Source organism: Canis lupus, chromosome 26 (genome assembly GCF_048164855.1).
Source record: "Canis lupus baileyi chromosome 26, mCanLup2.hap1, whole genome shotgun sequence".
Taxonomy (NCBI): domain Eukaryota; kingdom Metazoa; phylum Chordata; class Mammalia; order Carnivora; family Canidae; genus Canis; species Canis lupus.
This window is the reverse complement of record NC_132863.1, coordinates 7,781,488-7,801,366: the sequence shown is the minus strand read 5'-3', so window position 1 is coordinate 7,801,366 and position 19,879 is coordinate 7,781,488. Positions and strand designations below refer to the sequence as shown.

Sequence of the window (19,879 nt, the reverse complement as noted above, 5' to 3'; positions counted from 1 at the left end):
GGCCTTGAGGCAGGCTTCTCCCCGGGAGACATGGGGGTAGTCTGACAGCAGACATTGAATCCCCAACAGACCTGCCAAACCTTCTGTACACTTTGGGGGGTGTTGAGAACACTTTTGCCCAACTGGTCACTCTCTCCTTTACAGGGTCAAGCTTGCATAGCAGTTTCTTACATTTTCTCCCCTAATAAAAGCCTTGCACATTTAATCTCATCTTGACATCTGCTTCTCAGAAGACATATGTATATGTGTGTGTATATATATATATTTTTTATAATTATAATTTTTAAGTTATAGATATATATTTGAATCATAGTTAATCTTCACTTGATGGACACTAGTTGTGTCTAAATTTTTGCCATTATAAAACTATCCATCCATCTATCCCATGCTCTCAAATATTTTCTATGTGCCACAGTGAATATCTGTTGTTGAGATACCTCCAAAGAACAGAGCAAATGCCTCACCTACCACTTCTTTTCTACACATACAGAGTTTCTGCTAGAATTACAGTTTTTCTGGCAAATGAGCCCCAGGTCTGCCTGTGTCAGTGTGTAGAGCGAAGTAAGGAACCAGTCTTTCACAGCATTCTGGCACATTCCAGGGCAGCAAGGAAGGGGAGGTTTCCAGCCACATCTATGGTCTCTTCATTCTTCCCTGCCAACACTGTTGATTCGGATCCTCCTGTCTTTCTTCCCCGCTCCCACATCAGAGTTCTCAAATGCAAGCAACACAAATTGATTCTGGATTACTTAAGCAAAAGAGAATTTCTTGGAATGATATAGGGAACTCACAATCAGTGGGAGGCTGAAAGATTGGTCTTGGGGGAGCTCTAGGGCCAGGCTGTGGAACTATTGCAAAGGACCTTTTATAGGCCGAGTCTCGTGAATGAACATTGATATAAATAGCCTTCAAGGGTTCCTTCTGCTCTCACATTCCTTTCCCAAGGTTCAAATCCATACCACCTAAGCACCTCTGAGTCAGAGAGAATCTGCAGTTTCTTTGCAGATAGGTGTCTCACATTTCATTCCCACCAACACAGAATCTAGTGGACTCCAGGTAATCGCCCCAAATGCAGTGAGGATATTTGGGAAAAGAAGAAATGAATGTTGGGCAGCAAAATATTTTTAAAAATCAGGGGCACATAGAGGGCTAAGCTGGTGAAGTGTCCAACTCTTGATTTTGGCTTGGGCCATGATCTCAGGGTTATCAGATTGAGCCCTGAGTTGGGTATGAAGGCTACTTAAGATTCTCTCTCTCTTTGGGATGCCTGAGTGGTTCAGCAGTTGGGCATCTGCCTTTGGCTCAGGGTGTAATCCCAGAGTCCAAGGATCAAGTCCAAGGATCGAGTCCCACATTGGACTCCCTGCATGGAGCCTGTTTCTCCCTCTGCCTGTATCTCTGCCTCTCTCTGTGTCTCTCATGAATAAATAAATAAAATATTTTTTATAAAAAAGATTCTCCTTCATCTTCTGCCCCTCCCCCACACCATCCTCACTCATGCTCTCTTAAAAAAAAAAAAATCAGTATGCAGCACACACTCTTTTCTACATTTGCACAGTTCCTGAGTTTGTAGATGTTCAGAGACAAGCCACAGCCCCTGAATGATAAATTCGTGACTGCCCAAGTGAAGGAAAATTTCTTGAATGGGACAAAGTGTAGCTGTTGCCAGGAGCCTGCTTGAACAACTCAGCTCCTAAGTTACATTTCCATCCAAGGTCTTGGGGCTCTGTCTGACTTTCCAAAATTTGAAGTATTACCATTGCCAGGACAGCAGTGCCATCCCTTCACTTACCTTCTAGAGCTTTGCTATGAACTGGCTGGCTCTCCAGGCAGGTTTTCTTTTGGTTTAAGGTTTGGTTTGTTTTGATTTTGGCTTTGACTGATTCCCAAATGTTATAGCACAATCCTGTCAACAAATATAAAAGCTTTCCAGCTTTTATGATGATCCCTGCAGTTTTCCCTTTCTCTCCCTCCCTGAATCCACATCAATCTTCTTTACTTTATAGAAGTGTTGTGTTGTTTTGTTTTACTTCCCCTAACAATCCCTTCTCCCCTTATCTTCCTTTCTTGGTTTTCTGTATCGAATTCTCATTTTAAGGAAACTCACTTTGAGCCATCACCAAGGCCAATTTATTCAGCACAGGCAGAAGCAAATGCTTTCGAAAAATAATCATAGAAGGTATAGTGTACATGAGATGAACTTGGCTTCTGCAGAGAAAAAAGCACCTTATATACAAATGGAACTTGAATTCATGGAAAAGAATTCCAGAAGAAGATGTTCAGGTGGAAACTCATGTAACATGCCAATATTGTCCTTTCAGGTAAAGATGGCCTTGCAGCAGGAAGGATTCAACAGAAAGAAGCGGGGGTATAGAGACATCAATGAGATTGATATCAACATGAATGATCCTCTTTTTACAAAACAGTGGTATCTGGTAAGCATGTCCATATTATTCCTAATGTTTCTCAAAAACAAAAACAAAAAAAAACAAAAAAAAAATGCATTTCTATTTCCTAGTTATTCTGTGGGATGTCAGCCAGCATCTGACTTCATGAACCTCTCTGTCCCCTCTGATATGTATTGATTTTCTATCAGCACCCATGCATCATGTTCTCTAATCTGCTTTCTTCTGGAGCTGCTAAATAGCCATGATCTCTGGGGGTTAAAGCTGATGAGATTGCTGCAGACTGTGAAAAAGCACACCAATACATAAGCATAAGAGAAGACATCCATGGGGCTTTGCTGGTGCAGGATTCAAGGCCCAGAAACCCAGTCTGTCTGGTGACATGAATATTATCTGGCTCACCAGCAGTCCTTCATGATTGGGTTGGGTTATATTTAAAAGAGACCCAAAGTTTCTAAACCAACCCTAACTGTAGGGCATCTTGAGGGGAAAGGAGTGATTAATTTAAAACTGTGAGCTATGCTTCCCCATTTTTAAGATTAAAAGATGATGAACAAGAGAGAAGACTAAATTATAGCCCCATGGACTGATACATTTCTAATCACAACTTCCCTCTTGGGTCTTCAGAGCTTGACCATATCTGTTGTTTTTTGGTGTGGAATCCTACAAATCCTATGAATCTGATCCAGGCAACTGAAAAGAGCTAATATGTGTTACTCAGGTGACTACATTTCTTACAATCACAACCAACCCCCAAATCACCCTGGCTTAACAAATCAAAGCTTTTGCTCACTCATGCTATGTGTCCAATGCTTCATCATCCCTCAGGGACCCAGCCTCCTTCCCAGCTCCATCCCGACCCCTGCTTTCATGAACACTTCAACAAGGGGAAGGGGCAGGTCACACACTTGAAATGACAAAGGTAAGTAAGACATGCTCCCTCCTGCAAAGCATACTGCTATTGAGTAAGGAAATCATATTCAAATAAGAATGATTCAAGACAATATGTGCTAGATTCAAAACATGAGGTATAAATAAAGAATACTACAAGAATAAGCATTTAATTCAAAATTGGGGAGGGTTTCTTGCAATGGCAGTTTAAGGAGTTTAAGATAGCAATTCAATCACAGAAACATCACTTGTATATAGCAAAAAATGGAAGGAGAAGTCTGGAAGAGGTGAATGGGGAAATATTCAGAACTACTGTTTCATGGAAGATGTGGCCTTTCAGCTGGCCCTGGAATACCAGGTGCAAACATTTGGACAGGTGCTTTACTGCACCAGACTAAAAAGATACTCTGCTTTCCAATTCCTGAACCAGATCAATACCGGACAAGCTGATGGTACGCCTGGCCTGGATTTGAATGTGGCAGAAGCCTGGGAGCTGGGATACACAGGCAAAGGTGTTACCATTGGAATTATGGATGATGGTGAGTATTGCAAAGCCTTCACATTATTGCAAAGCAAGTGTGTCTTTGCATGCCTTTGGAATATTAAAGATTATTGTTCTAGAGATGCTAATTAAAGGCAAAATAGCCATATGCTGGAGCCAACCACCATGTATACTGTGGCAAAAGCCTCCCCATCCTCCATCAGTGGTCCTCAAACTTGAGGATATTCTTAATAAATATTTTGGTTTCATAAATTTAAAAGCCAAAAAATGAACAAAGGAAAACTGGCCAACACTAAACTGTAGTTTCTTATTGGGCCACTTCCTGTACCTTATCTTAAAGCATCTCATTTGAATTTACCATCTATTTCTCCAGACCCACACTGTAGAGTAGTAGCCACTAGCCACATGTGGCTATTTACAGTGACATTTTAATTAAGCTAAATAAAATTAAAAATTCAATTCCTCAGTCACACTAGCTTCATTTCAAGTTCTCAATAACCACAAGGAGCTAGCAGCTGCTGAAATTCAATTCAACTTCATTTCTATCATCACAGAAAGTTCTATTAGACAGTGTGGCTCTACACCCTCTACACCCTTGAAATAGCTTTTTGGCAACAGGATTGAGGTTTGGAGAAATTTTGACTTTATTGCTACTTTCAAAAAGAACCTATAAAGCAGACCTTGATAACCTTGACAACATATGCCCCCTATAATATGTTATCCTACCCTATATGCCTGCCAGACAAATATTCAGTAGAGCTTTATTTTCTATAGTTTGTGATACAAAAATGAATGGGTTTGAGGAATTGGTGTTTTTCTACCTACACATATCCTTGGCTCTGCCAAGATTCTAGAGAATCTCTGCCCTGTGGTCATCTCACTGGACAGGTCCTTTTGCACTTCATCAGCCATGTGGATCCTTTAGGAAAAGCTCCCCTGAGCAATATTGCTGCAATTACATATAAAGCCTATGGGTAAGAAATGAAACAATGGAGCTTTTTCCTTCTGAAGATCCTCAAAGAACACTATGCTCTCCAAAGCAAGCCTTTGAAGTCGAATTGATGGTGAAACAAAGTGAGCCAGCATGCTTAAAATTGGTGCTGCCTTTGTCTAGGCTCATTAAACAGCCACTTAAAAACAATGCCTCTCTGTTTTCTGATGTGGGAGATGTTTTGAAGTGGATGTGAAAGCTTTCTCCGGTGGCTGAGGGCTTTCACAAGAAGAAAGGAGCTCTGCAGGAGAAAGTATGTGTGTATGCATGGATTTTAGGAGCTTATAACTGTTTCTTCCTTCCTAATGCTTTGATTTGGAAACCAACGTGGCTGAGGCCAGCTCACCCAGGAGAAAGATGTATCTACATTTGAGGGAAATCTGCCTAGTATATATAGTAATTACACAGCATCTTGGGGATTAGAGGAACACCCTTAAAGTGGCTCTGCAGTGGCCACAGACAAACATATTGCTTTTATGAAACCCGACATCCCATGATACCTATTTCAGGATAGGTAATAGTCCCCCGGACTGACTATGCATCAACCCTTCCAAAAAGAGAAAAGGAAAGAATGAGCCCTGACTCTGACCCACCTTTCCTGGCTTGAGAAACCAAGCCCTTCAGAAAGTCTCAGCAGTTTCTTGTTTGGTATTAATCCTTCTGATTTAGTGGCCTTTGGGAGTCCCCCCAAAACTGAACTCTCTGTCCCCCAAATTTAACTCCTAATTTCTCCACTGTTTTGGTCATCTACTGCTGCAGAACAAACAGCCCCCAAATTGAGTGGCTTCACACAACTACCATGTTGTTATCTCTCACATTTCTGTGGGTTGACCAGACTCAGCTGGAAAGTTCTGTTGGTGGGTTATCTGGGATCTCTCATGCCATTGGAGTCAGAATGCAGCTAGGGCCAGCGTCAACTGGAGGCTTAACTAGATGTTAAAATGGCTCAGCCTCTCTCCTACTCCACGTAGTCCAAGGACCTCTCCTCTCCACATGGTCTCCCCAGGAAGCTGGATTTCTTACAGATGGCTTGGCAGAGGAGTGGGTGTGGGGGGTTCCCAAGAACAATCATTCTAAGGAACAAGAAGCAGAAGCTGCCAGTCCTCCTGTAGGCTGGACATGGAATGAGTGAGGGTCACTCTGGCACTTCTATTGGATGAATGGTCACAGGACCAGATTCCAGGGGAGGAGGAATAGGTTCCATATCCTGGTGTGGAGTTAAACAAAGAATTTGTGGCTAGCTTTAATTCAGCACATACTTATTCAGTGTGAAAACTGAAGAAGAGAAGAACTACCAAGCCATTCTCCAAATCTGCTGTTGAATGGCAAGATGAGCACATTTGGGACACGAGTGGCCTCCCACACAACAGATCTCTGATGCTCAGCATTCTCACACTGTGTCATTGGGCATCTCTGCCCTAACACCTAGAATGGGAAGTGCAAAGGTGAGTCTGGGAGCATCAGTAAATGGTGTGGTATCATTTCCCAGATATTTGTTCAGCAAGATATCATTCCCAAAGATACACACAGATACTGACCTTCATACGTAAGAGCAAAAACAATGTCATATTTCCTAATCACTGGCTCTCTTTATTTTGGCCTCTATGGGAAATAATTTGATTATCTGCATGCGGGAGAGTCAATCTATAGACAGTTCTGTTTTAACAGCCATTCACACTCTCTGGTTGCACAACTCAAATCCTGACCAACATCCTCTCTGCTAGATCCAATGACTTAATACGTGCTCAACAAATATCTGCTGCTTTCATATAGGTGCAACTTAATGCCATTTCCATATACTTCACATCAGTAGGAGAGAACCTCCATGACTAGCTGTTGTCCACAGGGACAGAAAGCATTTCTTAAGGGTTTGCTCTAATGCTACAGGCATGAAGATGCCAGCAAAGACCCCACTTAATAATGACAATTCACCCCTTTCATTGCAAATAGAGTTGTTTGGTGTTGGGAACTTGAACTAGAAAAGAGGATGTGGCCAACAAAACCTAGAGACAGGTAGGAGCCACCCAGAGCAGGCACAATTCTGGATGGTGCAGGCTATCAAGGTCAAAGATGGTCAGTGAGGGCATGATTCAAGGACATTAGCCAACATCAGATGGTGCCAAAGATGTAAGACTGCAGGCCAGGGAGGAAGTGTCAGAGAGCTTCTGTTGAAATAATAATAAAAACTAACATTTCTTGAGTACTCACTATGTACTGGGCACTGCCTAACAATTTAGAAAAACCTCCAATTATCCTTTAAGATTGGTGCTACTATCCACGTGTTGCAGATGAGGAAACCAAAATTAGGGAAGCAAGAAACTACCCAAACTGATCTTAACCATCATCTTCAGTGCTTGAAGCCTATCCTTTGGTTCTGCACTCCCTGGTGGGCCTTTGTGAATGGGATCTCATCCTTGTAAATGGAGGTCTAAGCTTAAGGACCAGGCAGCCAGCCACATCTTCCCAAGAGAGTCAGAAGTCTCCATCACATAGAAAAGCAATGTTTTCTCCCCTAACTTGGGCTTCATTGATCTAAGAAGAGCCAATGGGATAGCTATTCCAGTTATTATTCCATATAACAAATGACTCTACTCCTTAGCAGCTTATAGTAACTATTTTGCTCATAATTTTGTGGCACAGGAACTCAGAAGAGCCAGTCTGTACACTTCTTATTTGAGGTTTCTCATGCCATTGAGGGCAGAATGTTGACTGGGCTGTAGTCATCTGAAGGCTCAAATAGGGTAGACATCCATGGCTCATTCCCATGGCTGACCCCTGATGTTGGCTGCTGCAGCTCAGCTGAGCCTTTCATACGACACATGGGCTTCTTCCATGGCAATTGACTCCCACCCCGCATTAGTGGACAAGCGTCCAAAGGAACAGGTGGAAGATGCCTGGATTTTTCTGATCAAGCCTTGAAAGTCATACAATATCTTATCAGTAGAAGCAGTCATAACCCACTCAGACTGAAGAGAGGCGAACAGACCTACCTCCAAAGGTGTATGGCATTGTTATACATCCCAACTGAATACATTGTTACATCTCAATTGTAACTAGGAATATGTACATGGAACTCCTTGCTAAATCTCTGAGGTCACCAGAACCATCAGAATTTGGACTACTGTGGGTTAGATTCTGAAAAGACTCAAACTGATGACAGGATACCAATGTAAAATATAACCAAGTAATTATTTGGGTACCACATTATGTTATGATTGACTGGTGATGAATTGGTCCCATGTAGACTGGGAGCCATAGATAGCTGAACAGCTCAAGTTCTATGCCTAAATTGTCGTTTCTCCAGGACCTGCCTAGTGCGTGGCATTCACTGCTGAAAATAAACCAGTGGGTGCAAAATAAAAATTAATACATTAATAATACAAGAACTAAAAAAGAAATAAGCTATTAAGAAAATGTATTTAGTAGTATTCCACCTCAAAAGATAATCAAATATACAAAAATATTAAAATGCTATTATATACCAGGTCATTATTTTCATGCTTTAGTTCATTATATTTTTTTGAATCATGCCTGTCATTCCCCATGGTTCTATCAATAATCTCTTCTTTCCTAGACCAGAGTCTGTGTCTCTTCTAACTTAACACTCAATCTTCCCTTTAACCTAATTAAAGATCCTTTATTTTAATTGGGCTAAATTTATCTTGTTTTAATTTTAATTTCCTTCAGGTCTCAAATTATCTCTTTGCCTTGATATTTTCCCTTTGCAGAGAATAGACTACTGGTTCTCGGAAAATTTCCCTCCCAGACAACTTGCACTATCAGAACATGGAGTCATCTTTTAAGAATTGACTCACTGCGTGGACTAGGAACTTGCTTTGTCCACTCCACAGGTCAACCTGGTATTGCAGTAGCTCCAGGAACAGTGCACTCGCTAGGAGAAAATACTCAGGTGTCTAAAGTCAGCTTGATTTGTTGGGGGGATGGGTATCACCTGAGACTGTGCGGGCAGGATGTTCTCCCTTAGAGTGTCTGGGTGGGTGGCTTGTACCCGGCTTTCCTGAGACTTAGGTGTGTACATACATGCACCAGGATCTTCTTACACACTACAAGCATGAATAGAAGAACATTCATGCTGGCGTGTCTGGCTGGCTTAGTCAGTACAAGAGTCAGTGACTCTTGATCTCAGGGTTGTGAGTTCAAGCCCCACACTGGGTGTAGAGATTACTAAAAAGATAAATAAACTTAAGAAGTATAATTATGCCAAAAAAAATGGACTCCCTGCTAGAAAAACAAACCTATATTCTCTGTGTGGGGGCTGTGGGTGTGTTTTTAACTTATCTATTTGTTACAAAATGTTTTGCCCAACATCGAGTTCACAAAATGTAACCAATTTCCACAAATACGTACAACAATTTAATTTCAGCACAACATTCTAAGACCAAGTAGATTTTTGAAAGTATTTCTGCTCTTCTGCATTAACCACAGGTGGGTAGATGACGCTACCAATGGTGATGGTAATAAATATAACGTATCAAGTGTTTACTACAAGCTAAACACTACATGAATTGGCCCTCACCTTTAACACTGCTTTGCAAGGTTAATAATATCCCCATTTCAAAGATAAGGAAACCAAGGCTCAGGAAAATTATGTCATTTGGCTGAAACCTTACAAATATTACAGTGTCTGAGTCTAGAATAGAACTGGATCTGCTAGTCTCTGTAGCCTGTGCTCATCTCCAACCCATCCAACATTTCTAAAACAGACCATTTCTAAATTAGGGTCCAGGACAAGGGCCTGCAACCTTTAAAAATACTAGTCCTCGAATCTTCTGACCCCTGTCCTTCTGCAATTCTTGGGAGGGGGAGCAGAGGAGAGGTAGAAGATGGCAAGTTGACAGGCTATACTCTCATACACTATAGAAAGCAGCTATGAATGACAGTAGCCATGTGACGTGCTTTGCATGTCAAAAAATCAGCAGCAAAATGCAGTATATGCTCTGTAGAACAATGGCTTCCAGTCCAGAAATTTCTTGTGCAACCAGAAACAACAAAGGAAGATTTTTTTTTTCTGATAGAAATGTCCCAGTACTCGTGGGTTTTTTTGTTTGTTTGTTTGTTTTGTTTTTTGTGGGCAAAACTATATCTGTGGCCAGATCTTAGAGTGCTTGCAGTGAAGATGCCACCTATCAGAGGGACTGAATGATACCTCCAGCTTTAAAACACAGGAAATCTAATAGAGCTATTAAATGCCATTGAGCTAAGTGCACCTCACTGTTCACACCACTTGATGGAGAAGAAACCTAGCTCAGAGAGGCCAAGCACCTTGCCTGAAGTCATGCAGCCAATTGGCAGTGGGATTGGGATTCAAACATGGGTCTTTGACTTCAAAACCTATGCTTGTGACCAGTACACCAGGAGGTGGAGGTTTTGTGATGGCTTTGCACACCTGGCTGAGAGTTTTCAACGTGGCCTTGAAATTCCATGGTGCTTTCTGAGGCCTCACAGGCAATGGAATGCAGTGGTGCTCATAACTTTACCATTGCAATGACTCTTGGGCAACAAGACAGGCCCCATCCAGGAGAAAGCACATGGAGGCTCCAGGTCACTGACTTTCTGGAAAGCCACATTCTGTAGGGACAAGTATCAGCTCCCACCTAGGGACACTTCAACCATTTGAATGGAAACCATTTGCCCTCAGCCTAATGGCCTTTTCCACCAAGCCATGTTTTTATTATCCCATGCCAGAGAATGCTCCCCTAATCTGCTGCTATCTGTACCCTGTTAAATAATCATCATTTTTCCTCCCCAAGGCCAGTTTCATTTTGGAAGAAATGCCAGTTGATGCTTTGGGAATGTCAGAATTTTCACAAATCTTAGATCACTGCTCTGATGAGCCATCCATCTTACAGCCACTAAACCCCTTAGTATGGACATGCATGTCAGAAGTTTTATCCTGGGTCCTTGGCTCTAACTGGCTTCACTCAATCTGGTGGCAGCTGTCTCTCCACTCGGGAGGCGTAGCACCCCCGCAGTAGGGAATGGAAACACAAGTGATCAGCTGCCCCATTCTCTTGGCACCAGCCCCATAATGAGAGCACCTTCTTGAGCAACTTCCCTGAGGACACAGTGGCAGGTATTAACCTTCTGTCCTATGATGTTCTTTTCACAGGGATTGACTATCTGCACCCGGACCTGGCTTCGAACTATGTAAGTACACATCGACCTGGGTGGGTGCGTGCACACACAGATTAGAAACATATGTGCTCATGCACATGCACATGCACTAGACCTGCCCATCTTGTTGGAGGCACAGCTGAGGCCAGGAGCAAAGGGACGAGGCCTGGGGCCTGGCAGCATGGAATGGTGGTGGCTTTGTGAGGAGACAACAAAGAGACTTGAGGTCTGAAAGAAAAGAGCTAAGATAAAAGGGAGAGGTGAAGAAGAGAGAGCCTTGGCAGGGTTTTAATATCAACTCTAGCTGAGGATATTGAATTATAGGGTGGAAATGAGCCATTTGGGTTCTTGTTGGATAAAACTAATGGCAAAAAGCCAAAAAGAGGGGCAACTCACATCACATTCATAGCTTTACTAAAGCAAGGACGTCATCTTTTTTTGTTTTGTTTTTGTGCTTATGAACACCCCACACTGACTTTCCCTTGCAACGCTGAGTGCACCATATGGTATCCCTTTACAAATAAAACATATTAACAGAGAATCATGATAAACACTGTTGTGCTAGATCCACAGGCTCTAACTTTTTCCATAGAAAATCATACACTGCTTTCTTGATGAAACCTGCAAACCCTCTCAACATGAGTGATCACTTTATGTTCACTCCAGGGAGTAGATTAGCCAAGTACTGCTGTGTTTGAACCAAGCTATACTTGTCCCATAATCTCCAGATCTGAGTGATTTTTTAAATATTACTTTAGTTAACTTAGGAGTCTCATATTAGGGAGAATACAGATTTAGAGGAAAGATTATTAACAAGCAGAAGTGTTGTCAGTTCAACATTCTGGGTCATTCATCCTGAAAGGTTTGCAAGTGTGCATTGGGAAGAGAGAACAGAGATTTTTCCTTCTGTTTATTGCATGAAGCATCAGGCAACAAAGTACCAATCCACTGCTATTTATTTCATGGGTCTTATAATTCTAGTAGAGTATACGTTGGACTAAGCATCTTTTGAATAATAACAATAAAGTTAAATGAATCATTGGCACAGTCCAGCCAATATACCCCCAGAAGGAAATGACAGAAGTTAAACCAAAGGTTTATTCTCAGAAATGAGAATCTACCTCTATAGAGAAGACAAAAAGAAACTGCCCGTGAGCGGTAGGTTCTGCCTCAGTGCCCATCTGCCAGGTCTGAGGAAGCAGATCCCTCCTTGTCTCTGAGACCTTCTACCCCCCACTGCAGGCACCATGGAGCTGTAGGCCTGGCTGGCCCTTTGCTTCCTTACAGGGACTGCCCCATGCAGGGCCTCAACCACCTCCTCCAATGACCTCCCTTTCTCTGCCTCCCCGGTAACTACAAGGCCCTAGAGTTCTCAGAAAGGGAGATTGAGAAATCTGTGAGTTGCATTTTTTCCAAGGCTCTGACGCTCAGAGGCCTTTCCTTAGGAGGAAATGGCAAGGGATAATAGCCTGCAGGCCAGTAGGTTCATCCTCATTGGGCTGCTCCCTGAACAGAGGCATTTATATTCTTTCACAAGCTATACAGGGTTCCTACCATCTACAGGACCCCAGCGCCTCACAGAACAGAACAATAGAGAACTCTTTTCACTTTCACAAACCAGTGTTACAACATCTTACAGCCTGTAGGATTTCAAGGTTGGGGTGGCCGTCAGATGGGCTGGAAGCTGACAGTGGATGGCCTCCCTCCAGCCGGTCCAGCCCCCACGCAGGACACTTCCATGTCAGGTGAACGTGATAATCACTACACTATGGAAACATCCCAAGGCTACTTACACCTTACACCAGGAGTCAGCTGGGCATCCTTCCCTTCACCCTGCCCAGCCCATGTGCTTCTGTGACAGGCTGCCCCCAATGCCAGTTATCAGAATAAAAAGAGATAGTAATTCCAGTGGGAAAATAATCCTCTGGGGCTCTGATAAACTGCAGGTAAAAGTTAGTCAAGAGCGTGATTCATCTGTCAAAAACTCTGATTGGAAAATGAAGCATCCAAACTGGGAGGTGCCAGCTCTCCTCAAAACTGCAATATCAGAATATACCTGAACAACTCTATGGCTTCTATGAGAGTTGTGTTCTTTTTACTTTTTTGTTTCTTTCTTAAAAAGTTTTTTCTAATTAAAAAATAAATACATGTTCTCTGTAGAAAATTTGGATAGCACAAAATACATTCAAAACCAGCCATAGCACTATTCCTAATATTTTAGTGTATTTCGGACTTTTACTTCTATGAGTGTATTTTTTAATAAAATTGGGTTCTGTTACATTTACAGCATCCCCTCCTCCATTTGATATGTCATAAACATTTTTATATTACTAAATACTCTTTAAAACATGATTATAAGGGCATGTTTTATTATAAGGGCATATAAGATAATTTCATTGTCTCATGCTGTAATTTATTTAAACATTCCAATCCTTAATTGTTGGATAACTAGGTTGCTTTCAATGGGCATCTCATTCAAAGGTGGAGAATGACAAGATGGTGACAAGGATGATAGAGGGACTCCATGATCTGCTAAGGAGAGATGAAAAAACTGAGGGGAAAAAAAGATAACTAAGAGGCACATGAAATATGTTTTCAAATATTTCAAATCCTCCATGAGGAATGAGACATTCAACTTGTTCAATATTTTCTTTTCTTTTTTTTTTTCAATATTTTCTCCCACAAAAACCCTCACCCATAAGTGACAACTGCAGGAAGAAGAGTATAGTTCAGTTAAAGGAAGAATTTTTTAATCATTGAGGCTAATAAATTAAAGGAGTTAGCTCTCCTAAGAAATAATGAGTTCTCCATATCTAAAAATGGGTCAAGGGGAGGGTTGATGACCATTTGGCAGGGATGTTGAGGAGGTAACACTGTCTCCTCTAAACTTAAACTAGAGGTCACCTAAGAATTGAATAGGAAATGTGAGTTCTGTACAGAACAGCTTCCATCCAGAGAAAGGTCAGAGTTTTCCACATTTATCAAACACTTGGAACCTTACCAAAAAGTTATATATAATTACATATGGCTGTGAAATGTTTCCAGGTCATTGGTACAGATGAGAAAATAACATCCATATATCTCCTTCTTAATTATTCAGCAGAGAACCTGAACCTGAACGGGTTGGGTCCAGTTAGTGTCTCTCTTATCCTGTGTAGAGTTGAGAGTGACAACTTTGAAGCTACTAACCAAATTTATCTTCCATATTTTTAATTAAAAATGTTAGGCCATAATTAACAGAATGAGAATGGCAAGGGGAGTAGAGCCACCCAGGAGAGCAATGAAATCAGTGGACAGTGACAAGCTCAAAAATTGTTTGAGCAAAGGATTAACAGGCAGTGTCACACCTTGTTAGGTGACTTAATGGCATGGATGTGATGAGCTTGCCTAGTGCCCTTCTCATGAAATGTGCTTTGGGGAGGTCTGTGTTTGGGTTACTTCAGAAGCAAACCCTGAGACAAGGGTCAGAGTGCAAGTAGTTTATTTGGGAGGTGATTCTAGGAAGCAAGGTTAGACTGGGGAATGGGACACAGAAGGGAAGGCAGCCAATTAACAGAACATTATCAAAGTTACCATCGGGAGCGGCTCGAATTCAGTCCTGCTGGGGAATCCAGGAGATGATGTAGAACATGTGTGCCAGAGTTTTCCCACCTGGAATGGGCTACCCACAGAAGCTGGGGTATTTGTATATCAACTCCTATCAGTCATTGGTGGAAGGTTGGTCCTAGAGAATGTGGATGTGAACATTCCAAGCACCTCCTACCTTCTACAGTATCAGAGAAAGTCCTTAGCAAAGAGATGCTGGTACAGGCAATTGGATGGTGTTCACCAGGAAACCCATGGGTGACAGGCCAAAGGTATATAGGCCTGGTACTTGCAACATTCACCACAGGAGGATGACTTTTAACTTACTAAAGGTTACAATAAACAGAAATGTACTGTGTTGAGAAAATTCCTTCTCACTACTGATTATTTTCAATAAGAAGTGAAAAATCTTATCAGAGGTTCTTGGACAGCTATAACAAAAATGTCATGATAATCAAACCAGGCAAAACATTTCCCAAAGCAGAATTATTTTCAAAGCTTCTCTATCCCCTATATTAAAAGAAGGGTACCTGGGTGGTTCAGTCAGTTAAGCATCTGACTCTTGATTTCAGCTCAGGGCATGATCTCAGGGTTGTAAGATTGAGCCCCATGTTGAGCTCCATGCTGGGCATCAAGCCTGCTTAAGATTCTCTCTCCATGGGATCCCTGGGTGGCGCAGTGGTTTAGCGCCTGCCTTTGGCCCAGGGCGCGATCCTGGAGACCCGGGATCGAATCCCACGTCGGGCTCCCGGTGCATGGAGCCTGCTTCTCCCTCTGCCTGTGTCTCTGCCTCTCTCTCTCTCTCTCTGTGACTATCATAAATAAATAAAAATTAAAAAAAAAAAAAAAAGATTCTCTCTCCACCTCTCCCTCTACCCCTCTCCACCCCTGCTTGTGCTCTCTCTCTCTCTCTAAAAAAGAGAGAGAGAGAGAAGAATCTAGGAGTATGCTGGTATTCTAATACTCTTTCTATTTAAACTGAGAATTAACATCCTTTGAAAGCTGCAAATCAATATATCAGTGTAAATCCTTAGTGTTCATTTAATTCAACAAATCTACATTGAATCTGTTGATTGTTGGGAGCAAAGAATAATAACACCACTTTTATTATTACTCTATTGTTCTCTGATTGAATCTAGTCTAAGGGATCCAGTCTCACTGCTCACTATTCCAAATGATTAAAATCCTCCTTTCCCCATCCCAACAGTAATAACATGAAACAAGCATTGGCCAAGAAACAATTTTAGACCAAGTCAAAACCAGAGTTCCTTTACCCCATTCTGCCTGTGTAAACAGTCTGGATATAAGCTCTAACTCCATTGAATTTCTGTGTATTGGGCCTGCTATATGCAAGCCCCAGAGGAAGAGGGAAATCAGACATGGGTGTTTTCCAGAGAATCCTGGCTCTGTGAGGACACAGATGTGGGAGTTATCTAACAGGTGAGGGGCAGGCAGGCAGGGATTGTTCATCACTTAACTGTGCGACCCCCGTGTGGTGAGAACCACAGGCCTGTGCTCACAGTACTGGTCCAGGCCTAGGGGTTCCTCCAGGTCTATAGAACAGAGGAGGACTCCTTCAAGAATGTGTGACGTGTGACTGAGGTGGCAGATTTCAGAGGAGCAGCAGGGGGAGTGGAGCTGAGCATCTCCTGCTTTGCTCCAAAGCCTGCTCTGCTGGAGCTACAGAGGCGAAGAAATGGCTAGTGGTTCTTTAAAATCCAAGAAGAGTCTTCTCACCATATGTTGGGGTTTTCTCAGAGGCAGACCTGAGACAAAGATTTAAAGGCAAGTAGTTGATTTGAGAGAAGATCCCAGGAAGTACTACCAGCCAGAGAGAAGAGAAATGACACTAGAAGGGAAAGCAGCCAGGAAAGGATTTATTAGGAAGCCAATTACCACTGAAGGCAATGGGAGTTTAATCTCACTGTAGAACTCTGGGAAACAGTATAGACAGAGTCCTCTCAGAGTTATCACTGATGCTTCTCAATCAGTGGTTGAGGGCTGACCCCAGAAGCAGGTGCAAGGTGGGGAGCTCAGGGGGTTAACCCCCTGGTTCTTCTGGCCTGCCCACCATACATGCAGAATAAGGTCAGGGGACAGAGAGACTTCAGACACAGAGTGGCAAGTGTGAGCAGTGGGAAATTGCCCAACATGCAAGGATAGGGTTGCATGACAACGGTGGAAACTGAGTCAAACCTGAGTGACTCCTGGCTCCTTGATTCATAGTTCTGCAGCCTTAGACCAACCCATTAAACCCCCTTGAACTTTGATCTTCTCATTTATGAAATGGGCAAAAAAGTATCAGGTTTGTTATGAGGTGTCATTGGGATAACTTATGCACCAGGTAGATAATAGATGTTCAGCAGATATTCATTTCCTTCTCAAGAGAGTTGAGATGACAACTCTGCATGATGACACCTTGTCCCACTGGAGGACAAGCAGGGGAGTGCCTTAAAGAGCCAGTGTAATGGCTCAGTGCACTCCACGGTCAGCTCAGTTATCAAAAGGGAGAAAAGGGCACCTCTTCCAGATGAAGTATAAGGTCATGAGGGAAAGCAGAAGTCAAAAAGTGGAGGCTACTGGAGTAAATCTAAAAGATTTCTCTGAAAGATAAAATTGGTTTTATTTTAAAAAATGAAAGATTTATGTGAAAAAGAGCATCCAAGTAAACAGAAGATACAGGGGAAAGAAGACCCATTGCTCCTGACCAGGGATATAATTAAGAAGGATGGCCCTAAGAAGCAGAATTTCTGATCCACATCCAGCATCTCTGTCACAGATCTTTGAACTAAAAGGATACTTGTGGGTATTCAGAGGGGAGGATGGATCCCAAGGTAAGTGAAGGGATTATAAAATAATAATCTTTCCAAATGAGGATTTCTCTAGGCCAGAAAAAAGATACCTCCTGTTTAAGTGATCACAAGGTGGGGCATGGGCATCTGCTCTGCTGGCCCAGAGGAAGGGCCGTATCTTGCCCTAGGGCCTCCATCTTTCAGCTGGGAAAAACTGGAGCACCCTCTGAGCAGCCTCTAGACCCTGTGCTGAAAATCGTTGCAGATTCACATGCTCTTGCTGGCATTTTCCATGGATTCTTGACTGCAGCAAATGTGAAAGAATGCATCGACCAACGACTCTTCCTTCCCTATACCAATGGCTTCTCCCCGGGGCTTTGCAGAAACTTTCTCTATGGGAGAAGTATATTTCCCACCCCTTGACTTTGGGCTGGGGCTTGTGACTTGTTTAAAGAAATAAAATAATACAGAGGTGCTGTGCCTGGTCATAGATGAGGGCTTGTGAGGCCTTGTGCGTTCCCGTGTGCCCTCCTATGCCTCTGCCATCACCATTAGAAGATAGAAGAGCATGCCCAGGCTAGCCGGCTGGCCCCAGGAGGTGGCGGAGTGCTGGCAGAACCTGAAGCACAGCCCTTCGAGCCAATCTGTAGAACTGCAATAAGAAACAGAGCCACATTTCTGAGCCACACCCCCAATATCAGCCAGAAGACAGCCAACCCCAGAAGCAGCTGAGCCCCACAGGAAGCAGAGCCATCCAGCTGAGCCCAGCCTAGATCATCAAACTTCCAGCCAAACTGCAGACTCGTAAGTGATATAAAGGCTTGTTATTTCCACTGCTGACACCTTATGTTGTTTTTATGCAGAAGCTGTTACAGTCACCCATGCTAGAATCCCTCCTTGGTCTTCCTGCCATGATTGATTTCCATCCCAACCTAAGGTGTTTTTCTTTGAAAACTTACCCAGGTTCTGATGATTAATCTTGTCATTCATTTTGGCACTTGACTCATTCACTCATTTGACAATGCTGTTCCCCTATAATGCGTGACTACATCACAACAAGATCACCAGCTCTTTGTAGGAAAGTGTGCACTTTTTAATTTTGTGTCCCCCTTAACATTTAGCATGATGGTTAACAGACATTTAATAAATCTTTGTTCAGTTGTGTTGGGACTGAATTTATCATTCTTTTGCAAATGAAATCAGGAGCTAAATCATATGATCGATGATCCTCTATCGGTGATGAAGGGAAAGTCTAGCATGCAGAGGCTTCTAACTCTCAGCTCTCAACCAACTCATAGGTGGATACCTTCATTCCATTCACCATAATATATCCCTGGTGAGGGAACTAGAGGGCCATGTAACTAACTGAGGTCCACATGGCTGAAGACCTAGAAAGAACATGCTTCTCGGTGTGCATAATTCTTAATGTCTAGAGCTGGTCAGGTGCAGCAGTTAAGCACCCATATGGGAAAGGGCAAATTATACTCTTTGGTTCAGTTAAAAATTGGAAACATGATATATTTATGCTCCAGGATTATTTCACCAAAGTTCTTATAAAAGGAAAAAGCCTACCTCTCAGGACCTGCAGTTTTCCATTCTTTTAATGGGTTCTTGACAGGTGACTGTCCCTGAAGAAGGACCTCTGGAGCACTCTGAAGGGCTGCCAGCTCTGAGCCCAAAGGAAGTGCCTTTGAGCTTGGCAGCCATGTATACACCAGGACTCCAGGTGGCAGGTGGCCGCCATGATGAAAGGACGCCTGCTGGACATGGGCCCAGTCCTAAGTCCTGAATGACTAGATGTTATGAAATACTGAGCACATACAAGGCTCCAAGCTTTTAGACTGATTAATATTTAAGTAATCACATTAATATTGTATTGAAAATTGAAGTTTAAGCAACTGTTATGTCTTATTGAAAGGAGGAGTTGGCTTCTTTTGATGTACTTGTTAATGCTGGCCAGGTCATAATAAGTACTTTATCAACAGGAGGGCAGACTGATTATTGAGAATAAGAACTTTTTCTTAATAATTTGGACAAATCATCAGTCAAATGACTATCATCTGACTCGAGCCATGTCCTAGAGGTATCTGTTCATTTTTACAGGAATACACTTTCATATATAAAAATGGAAGAAAATAAAATCTGGTTTAACTGAAATGAAACTGTTTGTTTGGACCTAGGTATATAACTATGGCCAAAAGCAAAAAAATATTAATTGATTTTTCCATGTTGGTCAGTTGACTAGTTTTTGTTCCATTGAACTGGTTCAACATTTAAGAGACTTGGACTAAGTTTCTACCATGTGCAAGATGCTGTACTAGGAGCCTGAATTATAAAATGTGAAAAATCTGCTCCCTACCCCCAGGGATTTCAGAGTTCAATGAGGAAGGGACACTTGTAAGTATATAATTAAATCATAATGTGCTCAGCACCATCTTGGAAATAAAAACACTGCCCAGTATGGGAACACAGCAGAAAGAACAAGAAAGTTGGCCCTAAAAGTTAGAGAAGGAAAGATATTTAAATGCATTTTTTAAATGTTCTCTTGGGTTGATACATAATATGAGTTCATCTAGAA

General features: G+C 42.3%; 1 protein-coding gene across 1 annotated transcript in view; it reads left to right on the top strand.

Moving 5' to 3' along the window:
- PCSK2 (proprotein convertase subtilisin/kexin type 2) overlaps positions 1-19,879 on the top strand; it is a 255,897-nt gene that overhangs the window by 127,385 nt on the left and 108,633 nt on the right. The window contains exons 3-5 of the mRNA XM_072799985.1: positions 2,322-2,435; positions 3,727-3,835; positions 10,920-10,957. Of these exons, the coding sequence (XP_072656086.1) occupies positions 2,322-2,435; positions 3,727-3,835; positions 10,920-10,957 (261 nt within the window). The remainder of the gene's footprint in view (positions 1-2,321; positions 2,436-3,726; positions 3,836-10,919; positions 10,958-19,879) is intronic.